This window comes from Barbus barbus, assembly GCF_936440315.1.
Source record: "Barbus barbus genome assembly, chromosome: 14".
Classification (NCBI taxonomy): Eukaryota; Metazoa; Chordata; class Actinopteri; order Cypriniformes; family Cyprinidae; genus Barbus; species Barbus barbus.
Genome location: NC_136742.1, coordinates 32,221,675 through 32,239,755, shown reverse-complemented (window position 1 = coordinate 32,239,755; position 18,081 = coordinate 32,221,675). Strand labels below are relative to the sequence as shown.

Below are 18,081 nucleotides of genomic sequence, written 5' to 3'. Positions count from 1 at the left end.
GGAATTGAGTATTTTATATTTTAGAGCTTGGCTTTGATTTGTATATATTTAAAAAAAAAAAATATATATATATTATTATTTTTTAAATTATATATTATGTTATATTTAAAATTGTATATATATATTTTTATTTATTTATTATATATTATATTTAAAATTGTATATGTATAATTTTTTTAATGATTTTTACTCAATTTCTTCCATTATATTATTTTAGCGCTTGGCTTTTAGGATTGGTATATATCTTCTTTTCCAGGTATAGGAATCACACTTTAATAAATAAATAAATAAATAAATAAAAACCCTAGTTTTCCAAGTGAATGTTGCTTCTTCAAAGCCAGTTGTTTGGGAGTGAGTTGAAATAAGAAGTGTCTTGATTTGAGCTGTTTGGCTTGATTTCATGCTGCGTGTGTCTTGTTTGAATCCTTCTCAGTGGTTTTGAGCTGATCTAGAACTCATATCTGTAGTATACTCCGTGTGGTCAGGTCAGAGGTCATCATCCGGTTTCCTAAACTGAATCTACAGTGTGAGAGAGAGTCAGATTGGACTGGTCTGTCTGCAGATGAACTGAGAGCATTACTGAGTTAAAGACATCATCATCTGTTACATTTATATAGCTCTTCTCTGGGTACTCAAAGCGCTTTACATAGAAGGGGGGAACCTCCTCATCCACCAGCAGTGTGCAGCATCCACCTGGATGATGCGACGGCAGCCACAGTGCGCCAGAACGCCCAGCACACACCAGCTACAGGTGGAGAGGAGACAGAGTGATGAAGCCAATCAGTGTAAGGGGATGATTAGGAGGCCATTATGGTCAGAGACCAATGGGGAAATTTGGCCAGGATGCCGGGGTTACACCCCTACTCATTTTCGAAGGACATCCTGGGATTTTTAATGACCACAGAGAGTCAGGACCTTGGTTTAACGTCTCATCCGAAAGACGGTGCTTTTGACAGTATAGTGTCCCCGTCACTATTACTGTGGCATTAGGACACATACAGACAACAGGGTGAGCACCCCCTGCTGGCCTCACTAACACCTCTTCCAACAACAACCTAGTGTTCCCAGGAGGTCTCCCATCCAGGTACTGACCAGCTCAACCCTGCTTAACTTCAGTGGACGACCAGTCTTGGGCTGCAGGGTGATATGGCTGCTTACAAGACATGGTTCACTCGTCATGTCCTTCAGACCTGAATGACTTTAGTCTGTCGATCACAAACCATGATGTTGAGAGAAATTACTGAGCGTTTGATTTGTCTGTACAGGGAAAGTCATTCAGGTTTGAACAACATGAGTTTGAGTAAATGATGAACAATCCATGTAATTCTAAGAAATGAGTGCCGGTCATGGTATTTTTAGTTAAACTCTTTAGGATTCAGGTGAAGGAGACTCCTGAAGCGGCTGTTTGTGGTTAGCTTGGTGGGACTCAGATTGATGCTTGATGTTCGTTACGCTTCAGCACACTGCCTGCTGCTAATAATAGAGTCTGGAGCCTGTCAGGTTAGTAATAATTATATAACAGACTCAGACACACAGAACTGATCCACCTGAAGCTGGAGAGAGAGAGTGTGTGTGTGTGTGTGTGTGTGTGTGTGTGTGTGTGTGTGTGAGAGAGTGTGTTTGTGAGTGTGTGAGAGAGAGTGTGTTTGTGAGAGTGTGTGTGTGCAGGGCTCGCATAATCGCTAGCCCGACGTCCCGGGGCTATTGTGTTTTCCAGTCGGGCTACCAAAATGCATCACTGTCCTGCCCGACGGGCCTTAAATACAGGACTCCCACGCAGTGTTCCTCTAAACTGAGCGCAGGAGAAATAATGTGCCTCACGGACACACAAATGAGTTGGGAAGCCATTTGATTGAATGCCGCAGTAAAAGGAAAGAATAGCAATGCTCAGGCAAACCGCTCTAGAGCTGATGTCACGACAGAGTTAGAGCCGGTTTCATAGAAAGAGAAGGATCTGCACCAAATGAGTCTCTGTAGAAACTGAATACTTCAATAGTTGCGGTGCGCTCAACACAAGAGACAACACAAACACAATGACATCTGAAATAAAACATCCTCATGTATTAAAGAAGAGTGGCTTGATTAAGTGCTGGAAATAACTAAACTCTGAAACATGTTCAGTCTCACACAAGAGTATTGTACAAACTGTACTTCATAACCATGTTTAGACCGCTATAGAAGAATTCATATGTTCATGTTTTTATATTTAACTTACAGATCTCAGCTTAAGTTTGGCTTCAGATTCTATTCTATTCTTTTCTATTCTATTCTATTCTATTCTATTCTATTCTATTCTATCAGTGTAAATAGTTTGTTTTGATAATATATTATGTTAGGGCTATATTATAAACCTGATAATAATTGGCCTTGTTTTTAAGTCTCTTGCTCATCAAGGCTGTATTCATTTAAAAAATACAGAAAAAACTGTGATATAGTGAAATATTATTGCAATTTCTAATATTGGTTTCCTATTTTAATACCTATACTTTAAAATAGTATTTATTTCTGTGATGCGCAGCTGTATTTTCAGCATCATTACTCCAGTCTTCAGTGTCACATGATCTTCAGAAATCATAATAATATACTGATTTACTGATCAACAAACATTTCTGATTATTATTAATGTTGAACACAGTTGTGCTGCTTAATATTTATTTGGAACCTGTGTTACTTTTTTCTTTGATTCTTTGATTAATAAAAATTTTAAAAGAACAGCATTTATTCAAAATAGAAATATTTTCTAACAATAGAAGTCTTTGCTATCAATTTTATCAATTTAACACATCCTTTCTGAATAAAATTTATTTAGCTTTCTTTAAACTTGTTTAAAGCATCTAAAGAAACATTTCTAACCCCAAACGTGTGAAGAGTTTATATTGTAACACAATCTCTATTTTGACTAAACACTGTTCTTTTTAACTTTTTATTTTTAAAAAATATCACAGGTCCCAAAAAATACAGTATATAAAAAAAATAAAATAAAAAAGCAGTAAACTGTTTCCAGCATTGATTATAAATCAGCGTATTAGAATGATTTCTAAAGGATCATGTGACTCTGAAAATACTGCTTTGCTTCTCAGGAATTAATTACATTTTAAAGTATATTAAAATAGAAAAGATTTATTTTAAATTGCAATAATATTTCACAATATTATTTTGTGAAATAATATTCAGTATTTTTTATCAAATAGATACAGTCTTGATGAGCAAAAGAAACTTCCTTAAAAAACTTTATTGATCCAATCTTTTGAACTGCAGTGTATTGTTCAGTAAACATATTTTCTCAGGAAACACAAAATATGCATCATTTAGTTACATCAAGGGTCAAATCAAATATAAACAGCACATTAAAGTTCAAAGTTACACACTTTGTTGTGTGTGTGCTGTACAGGTCTGGTGTAAAGAATGCTTTTGCTCAGGAGACAGACATGTCTGACCGATAGAGAAAAGTTTTGCTCAGAAAGAAAAAACATCAGAGGAACATTGCTCCCACGGGTCCTTAAATTTGATACGACTAAACTGAAGAGTTTAAGGCCTTAGACAGTTTTAAATGCGTTAAATGGTATGAGAAATAAGTTTTCAAATTGCCTTTGTCACGGGACGCCGTGAAAAGCACCGTGGAAAGATGAAGTCAGGGTCCAATTGCAGGTAAGGTTCTTTTAATGAGCAACAAAAAGGCCAACACGGCACAAAACAAAACAGAAAAAGGACTGGGATACAAAAACGGCAATGAGGTGCGTGTATCCCAGCCCAGAGCAAACACTCGAAACAGTATTAAACATTTACCAAAACAGAATAACAATATCAAATAACGCAACCAGGCAGAGTGGTGGGAGAAGGGAGACTAAATAGTCCGTGGCAATTGGGAACAGCTGTGGGTGTAATGAGTGGGACAGGTGTGTGTAATGTGGCAGGTGTACGTGATGTGGCAGGTGTACGTGATGTGGCAGGTGTACGTGATTACGTGAGGTGAGTCCGGGTGGAAGGGAGATGGTGACCTCTGGTGGCGACAGGGAGAAGCGCAGGGCCCGGACTCGTGACATGACCCCTCCTTTAAGAAACGGCTTCCAGACGTTCCACAAGATCCCCCCAAAAGTCCAGAGGGAGGTGGAACAGGGGGAGGGATGGTGGGCCAGGCCCGTGTAGAGGAAGGGAACCTGGGCTCTGAGGCAGCGCCGGCGGGATGGAGACCCAGGGCAGAACCGGCGGCCACCACCGCGGTGAGTGTGGAGCTGCCACCCTGGAGCGGGCAATGGTGGGCTCCACCGCTTCGGGGGGCACATCAGGGTGGGGAACATCAGCAAACACCGCTCTCTCGGGGGCCTCGTGAGCGAGCACAGCTGTCTCGGGAGGAATGTGAGCGAGCACAGCTGTCTCGGGAGGAACGTGAGCGAGCACAGCGGTCTCGGGAGGAACGTGAGCGAGCACAGCGGTCTCGGGAGGAACGTGAGCGAGCACAGCGGTCTCGGGAAGAACGTGAGCGAGCACAGCTGTCTCGGGAGGAACGTGAGCGGTCACCATCGCCTCGGGAACCTCGTGAGCGAACACCATCGCCTCGGGAGGAACGTGAGCGAACACCGCTCTCTCGGGGGCTTCGTGGGGGAGCACAGCTGTCTCGGGAGGAACGTGAGCGAGCACAGCTGTCTCGGGAAGAACGTGAGCGAGCACAGCTGTCTCGGGAAGAACGTGAGCGGGCACAGCTGTCTCGGGAGCCTCGTGAGCGAACCCCATCGCCTCGGGAGGAACGTGAGCGAACACCGCTCTCTCGGGGGCTTCGTGGGGGAGCACAGCTGTCTCGGGAGCCTCGTGAGCGAGCACAGCTGTCTCGGGAGCCTCGTGAGCGAGCACAGCTGTCTCGGGAGCCTCGTGAGCGAGCACAGCTGTCTCGGGAGCCTCGTGAGCGAGCACAGCTGTCTCGGGAGCCTCGTGAGCGAGCACAGCTGTCTCGGGAGCCTCGTGAGCGAGCACAGCTGTCTCGGGAGCCTCGTGAGCGAGCACAGCTGTCTCGGGAGGAATGTGGGCGAACACCGCCGCTTCGGAAGCCTTGTGAGCGGGCACCGCCGCCTCGGAAGCCTTGTGAGCGGGCACCGCCGCCTCGGAAGCCTTGTGAGCGGGCACCGCCGCCTCGGAAGCCTTGTGAGCGGGCACCGCCGCCTCGGAAGCCTTGTGAGCGGGCACCGCCGCCTCGGAAGCCTTGTGAGCGGGCACCGCCGCTTCGGAAGCCTTGTGAGCGGGCACCGCCGCCTCGAGAGGATCGTGAGCGGGCACCGCCGCTTCGGAAGCCTTGTGAGTGGGCACCGCCCCTTCAGGAGGATCGTGAGCGGGCACCGCCGCTTCGGAAGCCTTGTGAGAGTGCACCGCCACCTCGAGAGGATCGTGAGCGGACACCGCCGCTTCGGAAGCCTTGTGAGCGTGCACCGCCGCCTCGGAAGCCTTGTGAGCGTGCACCGCCGCCTCGGAAGCCTTGAGAGTGGACACCGCCGCCCTGGAAAGACCACGAGCAGACCACGCTGCTCGCACCGACATCAGCGATGGTTCCCGCACGCTGCACATCAGACCAGGACGCTCTGGAAGCGGGCGCGAGGCACTGGGCGCAGCCACCGCCGTCCCCCGGATCGCCGCCTCGGAAGAACTGTGAACGGGCTCCGCCGCTAACCCCAACCTGAAGGCTGAGCCGCTCACCTGCAGAGCCAGGTTAATGTAGTCCTCCAGCGACTCCCCGGGGTCCCAGTATGGTACCAGGGACTTGAAGGGCTCAGCCAGGCCTCCCCAGAAGAAGACCATGAGGCAGGTCTTCTCCGTCGCCGACTGACGAGCTCCTCTAATGAAGTCCCTGGCATAATCCTCCATGCTCCGGTCTCCCTGGCGGATGTGGAGGAACCTCCCTGCTGGACCCATGTCTGCTGGTTGCGTTCTGTCACGGTACGGCGAAGAAGCGCCGCGAAAAGATGAAGTCAGGGTCCAATTGCAGGTAAGGTTCTTTTAATGAGCAACAAAAAGGCCAACACGGCACAAAACAAAACAGAAAAAGGACTGGGATACAAAAACGGCAATGAGGTGCGTGTATCCCAGCCCAGAGCAAACACTCGAAACAGTATTAAACATTTACCAAAACAGAATAACAATATCAAATAACGCAACCAGGCAGAGTGGTGGGAGAAGGGAGACTAAATAGTCCGTGGCAATTGGGAACAGCTGTGGGTGTAATGAGTGGGACAGGTGTGTGTAATGTGACAGGTGTACGTGATGTGGCAGGTGTACGTGATGTGGCAGGTGTACGTGATTACGTGAGGTGAGTCCGGGTGGAAGGGAGATGGTGACCTCTGGTGGCAACAGGGAGAAGCGCAGGGCCCAGACTCGTGACAGCCTTAAATAGATTTTTAAGAATTCTGCAGATATCTTGTAAATAGTAAAATAAAACTCTTTCCTTGATATTCGTTGATATTTGTGTATTGAAAATGTTTTTGATTGACATTTATGGTCTTTATTTTATTTGGGCTAGTTAAATTAATTGGGGTGGGGGTGGTCCATGTTTCAGGAGGTAAGCGTTTGCATGGGGTTTCGGGGGGGCGGGGTGGTTTGAGTTCAGGGCTCTCACAGCCTGGGGGAAAAAGCTGTTGAGCAGTCTGGCGGAGCGGGCTCTGATGCTCCGGTACCGTCTTCCTGATGGTAGGAGCTGGAAGAGACTGTGGGAGGAATGGGTGGAGTCCTTCACGATGCTGTTGGTTTTGCTGGAGCATCGTGTAAGGAAGATGTCCAGGATGGAGGGGAGAGGGGCACTGATGATCTTTGCAGCTGTGTTCACTGTCCGCTGGAGGGTCTTGCGGTCAGCAGCACTGCAGTTCCCGTACCAGACAGTGATGCAGCTGGTCAGCACACTCTCAATGGTGCCTCTGTAGAATGTGGTGAGGATGGGTGGAGGGAGACGTGCTCTTTTCAGCCGGCAGAGAAAGTGTAGGCGCTGTTGTGCCTTTTTGAGTGACATGGTGTTGGTGGTCCAGGTGAGATCCTCTGTGATGTGCACCCCCAGGAATTTAGTGCTGCTGACTCTCTCCACAGTCGAGCTGTCGATGGTCAGTGGGGGGTGGTCAACGGAGTTTCTCCTGAAGTCCATCACAACCTCCTTTGTCTTCTCCACATTGAGGGACAGATTGTTTGTGCCACACCATTCAGCCAGCTGTGCCACTTCCTCTCTGTAGTGCGTTTCATCGTTGTTGCTGATGAGACCTACCACTGTTGTGTCATCAGCAAACTTGATGATGTGGTTGGATCTGTCTGTCTATCCATATATCTGTCTATCTGATTATATACATTAAATATATTTGTTTTTCTATCAGTCTGTCTATGAATCTGTTTCTTTTGTATTATTTCTATTCAGCTGTTTTATGAAATCAATCTATCAGTGTGTCATCTGGTGCACCGCAGTCTCTCTCTCTCTAAACTAGTCCTCTGTTAGATGTTGTGTGGATGTTTAACAGAAAACTAGTTAGTGTTTCAGAGCATTCAGATCAAGCTTCATTTCCCCTTTAATTCAGCCCTAATCAGTTTGCAGCCTTTTCATTGTGATTATGATTTCCATCCCGCTAGAGAGAGAGAGAGAGAGAGCGAGAGAGAGAGAGAGAGAGAGAGCGAGCATCAGAGTGAGTGGGGAGGGGCTGATGAGAGGATACTCACTGGAGAGCAGTGGGAGGAGCCTCGTAATCCTCTCAGCCAATGGTGCGGTGGCGAGGCGGAGTCAGTTGGCCTCTGCATCACACAGCATCCCTTCATTGAGCTCCAGCGCTCCATCTCTGCTGCTGTCACAGACAAAGGATGACATCAGCACCGCTTCATTGAGAAACACTCATATTCATATTCACACGCACAGCTCCTCCCGGCTTTGTTGGGATTTTATCAGAAGAGGAACGCTCATGAAATGCTCATGTGAGGCGACTGAGATGCTCTTTCTGAAGCGTTAGCAGCGAGAGAGGAGGAAGAGGACGAGGAAGAGGAAGAGGGGGAGGGGAGCCGAGCCGCAGAGAGAGAGAGAAGCAGGATTCCAGAAGCACCTGTTCCTCTGCTATGATCATGGATATTAACGTCCCATCTCACCGCTTCTACTTCCCGCAGATCTACTGCGAGCCCGGCGTGCCGCTCACTGACATCAAGAGCAGGTACGTTCCTCCTCATCTCCGAAACGTGAATCCTGATGGAGCAGTGAAACCGGAAAACGTACGGACGAAGGCCTGATTTACAGCTTCACATGGATCCTCTTTTGTTCTCGTGATCTCAGAGCCTGGAGGAGACACGCTGTTACCATGGAAGCGGTTTAGTGCTGGTGTGTGTGTGTGTGTGTGTGTGTGTTTGTGGGAGAACTAATGGATGGACGGAGTACTCTTACACATCGTTCCTGTGGTTTTGGTCTGCTAATCAGATTTGACCTCTCCACTGGTCAGGAACCGGTGTAATGTCCAGCTGATAATGAGCTTGACTCTCATACAGTATTTTTGTCTTGTATTCTAGTAAAAATATCTAAACATTCTTGAATCAAAATGAATTTACTGTACAAGTAAAATGACTTAAGATAGTCTCGTTTTCTGTAAAAAACAAAAACTAACTAAAATATCTGCCAATGGGGCAAGAAAAATAATCTTGTTTAGTCTTTCAATTAAGATTATTTTTCTTGCCCCATTGGCAGATATTTTAGTTTAAGCAAAAACTAACAACATTTTGATAATCATTTCTAGAAAACAAGACTTAATATCTTAAATCATTTACTTGTCAAGTAAATGCATCTTGATTCAAGAATATTTAGATATACTAGAAAACAAGACAAAAAAGAAAAATCATTTAAGAAAGAAAGAAAATAATTTTTTGCAGTGGACTGACAAGAAAGCTGCTTCACGATGCCATAGAAGAACCGTTTCGTCTAAATGGTTCCACAAAGAACCTTTAACATCTGAAGAACCTTTCTGTTTCTTTGTGGCGAGAGAAGGTTCTTCAGATTATAAAAAGGTAAGAAAGAGATGGTTCTTTGACTGAACGGTTCTTTGTGGAACCCAAAATGCTTGTTCTATGGCATCGCTTGAAGAACCTTTTAAGCACCTTTATTTTTAGGAGTGTGTAGAAAACATTTCCACGTAGAAACAACACTAAATGTCACAATTATCACAACGACATTCAAGTAACATTAAATGAAACATGAAATATTGAAGTAGAAAGATTGAAAAAGGATTTTCTTGTAAAACGTACTCCAGTAATCTTTGAATTGATCTTTTTTACAGAGTAAGACCTGTCATATACAAACATTGTAAAATAGTGCTTGTTCTTCTGTTTCTTGTGAGTCGTCACCGTTGTTTGTATAGTGTTTTAGACAATACAGTTAGTTTCAAAGCGTTTCCACAGTCATAAACAGGAGGACTTTTCTTTAGTTTGATGATTTCTGATGGTGACGAGCTTATGGACGCTTATTTCCACCACAGGATACTAATATAGAAACATTTTATCTCTTTTTTTGGCATTGCTGGGGACGTAACAGCAGACAACAGACATTTCATTGTTTGATCAAAATTATTGCTAGTGATAATTTAATTGTGTGTGATATTGATAGGATCATAAACTCTACAGCCTTGAGCATCATAACAAGCGATGACCGAAACTATAGTTTATGAAGAGCTCAAACTAAAGAGCTGTTTCCTGCTAGCTACAGACTCAAAATCTGTCTCTAAACCTCTGTTTTCTTTATTCAGAGTTGATCTAGACGAGTATATGGACACTATCCCAAGTTCTGTTCATCCTAAAGTTGTGACAACTGCATCTCTATATTCATCTCATGTGTCCTCTTAAGGTGAAAATGTATTACTTTTTTCTCGTTTACTCAAAAAAGAAAAAAAGTAGACATGGTTACTAGACATGGTTAAAACATGGTAACCACACATTAACCATAGTTTTGCTGCACTAACCGTAGTTTAACCGTGGTATTTGTAGTAAAATTGTGGTTAGTCCTATACAAAAATCATAGATTCTTTCTTTCTTTGTTTTTGTTTTTATAACTGTATGCCTACTGTCTTAATGGTTTTATGTTTTCTACTGTTTTCTAATGATTTGCAACCCCGCACAGAAGTGCTGATCTGAATCAAATGATTCGTGCTCCGAGGATCCGAAGTCTCGAGATCAAACGATTCACGAAAGTCCCACTCTGAAGAATGATTTCAGATCAGGGCTGCGTTTCACTCCTCTTTTAGACACGCACTCGTGAACTCCTTCAGTCATGTGTACACGACTCTGTCAGCACTACTACTGATTAACTAGGTCAATGACATTCACTGAAATAAGAGATCAAAATACAATATCCATATTTCCGTTCCAGAGATAACATCAACACAAATCTAGGATCATATTCAGTTTATCAGTATTGTCATAAATATTTGATAAATGATTGTTGTATCTGATTATATTAGTCTATATAGAGTGATAGTCAATGTAAAAAGAGCAAATGAACACAAAACAGCAGAACAATATGTTAAAGATCATTCAGCTGAACTGTGCTCGTATGTTTCAAACCGTTCGGCTCTTATATGTTCTTACTCCACATGTATTAAATGTGTGCAGTTTTCTAGCATATTTGCTTAACTTCTCGGGTAATATCAATGGTGTGATCTATTTCAGATGGGGGTTACATACACATATTTAATTTGATCAAAATTATTGCTAGGGACAGTTTATTAGTGGCTGATATCGGTAGGGACACGTCATAGCGTCATGTTTATGTCTCAAATTCTGAGTTTACATTTCACGACTTGCAGTTATGAGAAAAAGTCTAAATTGTGAGATGAAGTCACAATTACCTTTTTTATATTCATATTCTGTGGCAGAATCAGTCTTCCGTACCAGACTGAGGTTTGCTGTTTGTTGTAGCACATTGATTGTTTAGATGTCCAAATGTCCTCATGTAGGAGATGCTGTGGTTTAGATGTGGTGCTGATGCTGCAGACGCTACAGATCAGCTGCTGCTGTGATCAATAATGAGGTTATTAGTACAGTAGGACAGACAGATGATGCTTTAGCACTGCAGCGCTTCGGGACACTGACATACAGTCACCGATGACTGTTCTTAAAGAAACAGAGATGAGAATTAGCTGAAAATGCACCCACCGCTTCATAGCAGTGTCTCAGCAATGGATGCTCTGCAGTGAATGGGTGCCGTCAGAATGAGAGTCCAAACAGCTGATAAAAACATCACAATAATCCACACCACTCCAGTCCATCAGTTAACATCTGGAGAACACAAAAGATGAAACTAATTCCCATTCACTGCAGAGCATCCATTGCTGAGACACATTTCTACAAACCTGATGAAGAAACACACTCATCCTGATCTCCTAATAAGCACATTTACAGGTAATGTTCATTTTTAGATTAATTATTCCTTTAAAATCCTTAGAGGAATAAAAATAACAGCTGTAAAATCAAAGGTTTCATTCCATAATTTGCCTATTTCAAGATATTCGTTGATAAAAATGTAGGTCAGTGAATTGAAAGAGTAGATACAGTCAGAAGAGAGACACAGGCAGTGATGCTGCAAGCTTTGTGCTGCATCCCAAAGGCTTCTGGGTACCATGGAGACATGAGGCTGCTCAGCATCCCATAGACACACTAGCCAGATCACCATGGCAACCACAGCACAGCTCGTGTCTCCTCTGATATAGAGTGACAGACTCAACAAACATAACGTGAAGGGGGGTGTATGTGTGTGTGTGTGCGCGCATGTGTGTGTGTGTGTGTGTGTGTGAGTGTGTGTGTGTGCGCGCGCATGTGTGTGAGTATGTGCACGAGTGTGTGTGTGCGTGCATGCGTGCGAGTGTGTGTGTTATGCTGCAGATGTGCATCTGTGTGGAGCTGACAGGGTAATTCCTGCTGTTCCATGATTTAATCCTCAGCAGAGAGCAGGTGCTCAGAGTCAGACGTCACTGGAGAATCAGTCTATCATTCATTTGACCTGCTTTCTTTGCAGATTCCAATGTGTTTCATGTAAAACACAAGTTCTGCCATGGAATTAAAAAAAACAACTAAAAAAGGTAATTTTAATCTCACAATTCAGCCTTTTTTTTGAGAACTGGGACATATAAAATTAGAATTGTGATATAAAGTCAGAAATTTGCCAGTTTCTATTTCATTTATAAACAGATGTAACAGCTGTAAAGCCGATAAACGAGGTATTAAATAATTTTCTGTTTAGATTCATCCCTAGAGATTATGACAAGAGCTCAGCAGATTTACTTTAAACCAGATTCTGTTTCATTCTTATGGAGAATAAATGAGGTGCAATCCTGCGAAACAACACAGAGAACCAGGTTAAACCAGCAGTGAGTTCTGGCTTGGGTCTGTGGTTTATCCCGGTTCATGGGTCAATTAAGTCACGTTTATTTCTATAACGCTTTATACAGATTATTATGGAAGCCTGTTTTCACCATGGGATGAAAATATTAATAATTATGTTAATAAATAAGTTCATAATTACAATTTTTTTGTCTCACAATTCAAACTTTTTTTCTCAAAATTCAAAATTGCAAGGTATAAACTAATTATTAATTACATCTCACAAGTCTGTTTTTGTTTTGTTTTATATAGTTTAGTTTCCACCATGGAATAAAAAAGAAAAAAAGGGAAATTGCTACTCACACAATTCTGATCCCCCTCCTCTATTCTGAGCTTATATCTCCAGAACTGCAAGGAAAAAACAGAATTATGAGATATGAAGTTTTATTTTTTATTCTGCAACAAAAAACAATCTCTCATAGTTTGTTTCAAAGCAGCTTCATAGTAATAAAAAGGAAAATAACTGTTAATGTTGTAAAATTCATCAATTATGAAACAAACTCAATTTCAGCTGTAGCTCTACAGGAGACAGAGTCATTATTCAGATCAATTCTGTTGTCTGATCTGGCAGTGCTGTGAAATCCATAATATAACTGAATATTAATCGTTACGGTTGTTACGGCTGCATAAGTCTGTCAGTTATGTGATCAGCTGTAGGACACTGTTGAGAGATGCTGAGCTTCAGTGATTCTGCTGTGAATATGACAGGAACAGCTGCAGTATTAACTGTCATCACAGCTCTGTATTTACAGTAAATCCTGATGATGAGCCGTTCTGTATTCAGGCCAGTCAAATGTTTCTGCATGAGAGCGGGGAAACTCTGATCAGTTCTCTGTGGTTCTGGATTTTTCTCCAAACCAAAACTATGTTTTCTGCTTATGTAACGGCCAGATTCATATTCTGTCGCTCTGTTGCTCGTTCATTAAGTGTGTCAGGACTGCTTTCTTTGGCTGTAGACAGCATCTCAGACGGGTTTCAGCTGAATCTCAATGTCTGATGGGTTTATGTGCTGTGATTTTCACCTGGAGGAGGATAAAACCGGTGAAAATTACACTTTTCTTTAGATTTCATTTAATATGTGTGTGTGTGTGTGTGTGTGTGTGTGTGTGTTTGTGTGTGTGTGTGTGTGTTTCGTTTTAGGTTGTTCAGCCTGTCTGTTGACTCAGCAGGTATTTTTAGTATGTTTTATTATAGTATTTTTTATTGCTATATTATAGCATTAGACTTTTTTCATGCATCTGAACTAAAAATGCAAATTAATGATATGTGTGAGATGATGGCAGTTGCTGAATTAAACATGCACTGCAGTCTGAAACACTTATAATTGCACACCGGCTGCATGCATAAATGTGATGAATGATGCATTCACAAATAAACTGTACGAGCCTCTGTAGTGATGCTCTGTGATTCTGACATTGACGTTCATGTGCATTCACTCAATCTGACAGGAAGTGAAGGTCACATGACTGTCGGCACCCACAGCAGCTGTAGTGTAGTACAGCGTTTACTGCAGCATGATCTGTAAGACTTGGCATATTTTTCATGCAGCTGGATTAAAAATCTAAAATACGGCACTCACTGAATTAAGCAGGCATTATAATGAAATCGCGTGACAACACTGGAGTCTAAAACATGTTGCACATGCATAAACTGTGCATTCATAAAGATGCATGATGCATTCACAAATAAATGCATGAACCACTGCAATGGAAAAATGACCAGATAACTCTAAATGAATGTTCTATTAACATTACTAGAAGAACATTTGTTCATAACATTAGCCTGAGCGTTCCCTGTTAGCTGTGTTGATGATGATAACCAAATATCCCAGACTGGAGCCGTGTGAGCGAGAGAGGTCACAAGGTCAGGTGATTATGAGAGATTTCAGCTGCGTTCACACGCTGGAGATGCGTTTGATTCATTCATGTCACAGAGAAGCTTTGCTCATATTTCAGTGAGTGTGTGTTTCTGCTCTAAACCTGCAGTGCATGCATCTAAAGTCTCTTATGACAGTCTCATTATTGTGTTTTCCTCTGATCAGCAGGAATGCTGTTGAAAGCACAGCTTGTGAAATGATTTCCGCTGACGGGTTCTTCACTGGTGGGTCGTATATGTTGCATTACACCGTGTCCTAACTAGGGTTGCAAAAAGGTGGAAAATTTCCAGTAAATTTCGTAAACATTCCAGAAATTTGGGAAACTTTCTAGGATTTTTTTGGAATATTCCAGGGATTTTTGGAAAGTTTCCACCCCTTTGCAACCTTATTCCTAACTACACGCGACGTGACAAGATTCCAGGACAAACACTTTGTGGCTGTATCCGAAATCGCCCCCTACACCCTCAGATAGGGCACTATTTGAGGGGACAGCCATTTTAAGTGGTGTTCGATACCATAGTGGATGTTCTGGAGTGCACTCATTCAATCCCACAATGCACCGCAAAAACGAGTGTAGAACCGATGTACACTCAACAGCTAGAGATGACCCATAATGCACTGTGAGAGTCCATTCCCGTGTCTCGCCCGCAGCTGAATCATCATTCATTATAGAAGCGCTCGTCCACGGCGTAATACAACACAGGTACAACATTAATTGTAAATGGACTATTAGGGTTTATACATTATTTCCGTGACAGAGTTCAAGATAAATCCTTCAATCTTACTGCTGGAGCTGCCCGTTTCAAATGATTATTAAACAGCAAGCAAAATATGCAAAAGCTGCAGTGCTTCCGGTGCACTCAGTGTCTGAATTCACTCACTTGTTTTCATTCACTCCTTCATGTGAGCTGTATGAGTGCAGTAATGTAGGGAGTAGTGAATGAGGGTATAGGGGGTGATTTGGAGCACAGCCCGTGTGTCCACAACAAACATCACAGCCAATCAGAAGCGTGTAAAGCATGTTCATAAACTCATTTATAGATATTAAACCTTTTTAACATTTTTTAAATGTACATACTGAGTGACTGATACTATCTTTGTTATGGAATACACTTGATGGTTCGTATTGAGTTTGCAGTTTAAACGTACATGTTTGCTTTAATTTATTTTCAAGATGTGAAGTAAACTAACTTGTGGTTTTCAGTATGGGTATTAATGTCATGCAAAATGATATGCAAACTCCCATTAGACACTTGTGGGATTGAATAAAGCACATAATAAGTACCTGAGATTATCTACTGTTATATAGTTTGTATGCTCAGCTGTGACGTCACGGCTAGTTAGGACAAAAACTCTGATTAACATGGAAAAGATACCTTTTATTGCATGTTGTGGCGTCACGTGTAGTTATGCCACGGTGTTAGTCTGAGGTTATTTACAGAAAGATGCTGCATGGAGTGGAATATGACGTCTTTATTCTTTACTCTATTCAGACCTGATTCAGTTCACCCAGAATCATGCTTTACTCTCCTCACATCACTGCAAACATGCATGACTTTCATCTTCTGAGGAACAGCAAAAGAAGGTTTCAGTTCCCGTTGACGTCCATTATATTTGTTGTCCATACTGTGGAACCCAAAACAGTTTGGTTGCTAATGTTCTTCACCAGGGACTGTGTTTGGAAGAGCAGACTGACACACTCACACTAGTACAGATCTGAACTCGGAGCAGAGTAACTCTCCAGTGTGATTATATCATTTTAGCAGCACTGCACAGATGGGCTTGATTTCCTCGAGTTCAGTGCTGATCTCAGACTCTCTCCTATGATTTCAGTCTGCTTCTCATGTTCTGGCCTTTAAGAGGAGTAGAGCAAGTTGTCACATGGTCTGGGTTTCAGTATCTGTGAGGTTTTGATTCAATAGAATAGTCCAATCACACAAATGCTTGTTTTCCTCCAGCAGTGATTGTTCGCTATCATTTCAAACAAAATCAGGAGTTTTTTATGAATTTCTATTACTAAAATCTGCAACATATTTTAGTTTATGGGAAACGTTCTTTAGATGTTCTAAAGCAAATGTGAGTGGTCTTCTAGGGTGTTGCTATGCGGTTGTTAGGGTGCTATGGGGGTTGCTATGTGATTTTTAGGGTGTTCTGGGGGTTGCTATGTGGTTGTTGGGGGTGTCCTGGGTGTTGCTATGCGATTGTTAGGGTGTCCTGGGAGTTGCTATGTGGTTGTTAGGGTTTTCTGGGAGTTGCTATGTGGTTGTTGGGGGTGTCCTGGGTGTTGCTATGCGATTGTTAGGGTGTCCTGGGAGTTGCTATGTGGTTGTTAGGGTTTTCTGGGAGTTGCTATGTGGTTGTTGGGGGTGTCCTGGGTGTTGCTATGCGATTGTTAGGGTGTCCTGGGAGTTGCTATGTGGTTGTTAGGGTGTCCTGGGAGTTGCTATGTGGTTGTTAGGGTGTCCTGGGAGTTGCTATGTGGTTGTTAGGGTGTCCTGGGAGTTGCTATGTGGTTGTTAGGGTGTCCTGGGTGTTGCTATGCGATTGTTAGGGTGTCCTGGGAGTTGCTATGTGGCTGCCAGGACATTGTTGGTCTGGTATCAGGCGGGTTGTTGATGTAAGCGGCGGGCGGGTGAGGGCAGCGTGTTTACATGGATTGACCCGCTGTCGCTGTGTGTTTCTTTCATTTCAGCGAGCAGAGCATCTGTCAGGCCCGCGCCTCTGTCATGGTCTACGACGACACCAGCAAAAAATGGGTGCCGATCAAACCGGGTCAGCAGGGCTTCAGTCGAATCAACATCTACCACAACACAAGCAGCAACACCTTCCGCGTGGTGGGAGTCAAACTGCAGGACCAGCAGGTGCGTCTGCTCGTCTAACACTACACTAACACTAACTAACCACATCACTCACCACAAATCACCAGGGCCAGTTGCATAAACATAGCCACTATGCCTTAAGAAACAGTTTGACCAACCAGCAGTTAACCAAGAGGTAATCACTTACTTTTCTGACTCAAATTGGGCCAATCTGTCTTTTTGTAACAGACTTTAATAAGTTATGACCAGTCTTTAAGAAAACAAATTAGATGACTAACGTTTTAAGAGTAGTCTAAGCAGTTTATGCAACTTCAAGACTGACTGACTTCAGCTCAAGTCAAGTCACAATCGTTTCTATAGCATTTTTGTTTCAAAGCAGCTTCACAGTAAAAAACAGGACAATAACGGTGTTAATGATGCAAAATTAATCAGTTATGAAACTAACTATAGAAGACAATAGTGTTATTATTCAGATCGATTCAGTTCAAGTTTAGTTCTCATCTGAACACAAAATATATTTAGAAAAACATCTCTGCTTCTAAAAAGCATAAAAACACATATATTGTGTATTTTTTTTAAATATTAAAATAGTCCAGTATTACCGCAAGATGCAAAACGATTGTTTTTTCACAAACTGCTTTGTTTTGCTTCCATATCATGTCTCTTCTTTCAGACTAGTGGAAACAAATCATACAAAATACATATTGCACTGTTTATCTGTAGATTTCAATCTTTAAAGAGTTTTTTCCGCTTACATTACCCAAACTTTACAGATTAATCTCTCTCTATATTCTGAACCTGACTATGTCCTCCAATCTTTTGTCACGGCTTTGAAACGAATTTTTGAAGCATGACAATTGGCAAAAGCATCTTTAAGTAAAGCGCAAGATCGAATGAAACGGCTCTTTGTTCGTCGTACAGAATTGCGTTCATTTCAATCTGGTGATCAGGCCCTTGCTTTGTTGCCTATTGTTGGATCACCATTTCAGGACAAATTTGCAGGTCCATATACTGTTGCTTGTAAAATTT

At 42.7% G+C, this 18,081-nt stretch overlaps 2 protein-coding genes across 3 annotated transcripts in view; one reads left to right on the top strand and one right to left on the bottom strand.

Annotated features, from left to right (window-relative positions):
* LOC306880073 (peptidyl-prolyl cis-trans isomerase FKBP3-like) overlaps positions 1–18,081 on the bottom strand; it is a 391,610-nt gene that overhangs the window by 69,162 nt on the left and 304,367 nt on the right. The gene's annotated exons all lie outside the window — the stretch shown is intronic.
* LOC306880071 (ena/VASP-like protein) overlaps positions 1–18,081 on the top strand; it is an 86,047-nt gene that overhangs the window by 1,082 nt on the left and 66,884 nt on the right. For both annotated transcript variants that reach the window (XM_079433352.1, XM_079433353.1), the window contains exon 2: positions 16,926–17,094. In XM_079433352.1, coding sequence (XP_079289478.1) covers positions 16,926–17,094 — 169 coding nt within the window. The remainder of the gene's footprint in view (positions 1–16,925; positions 17,095–18,081) is intronic.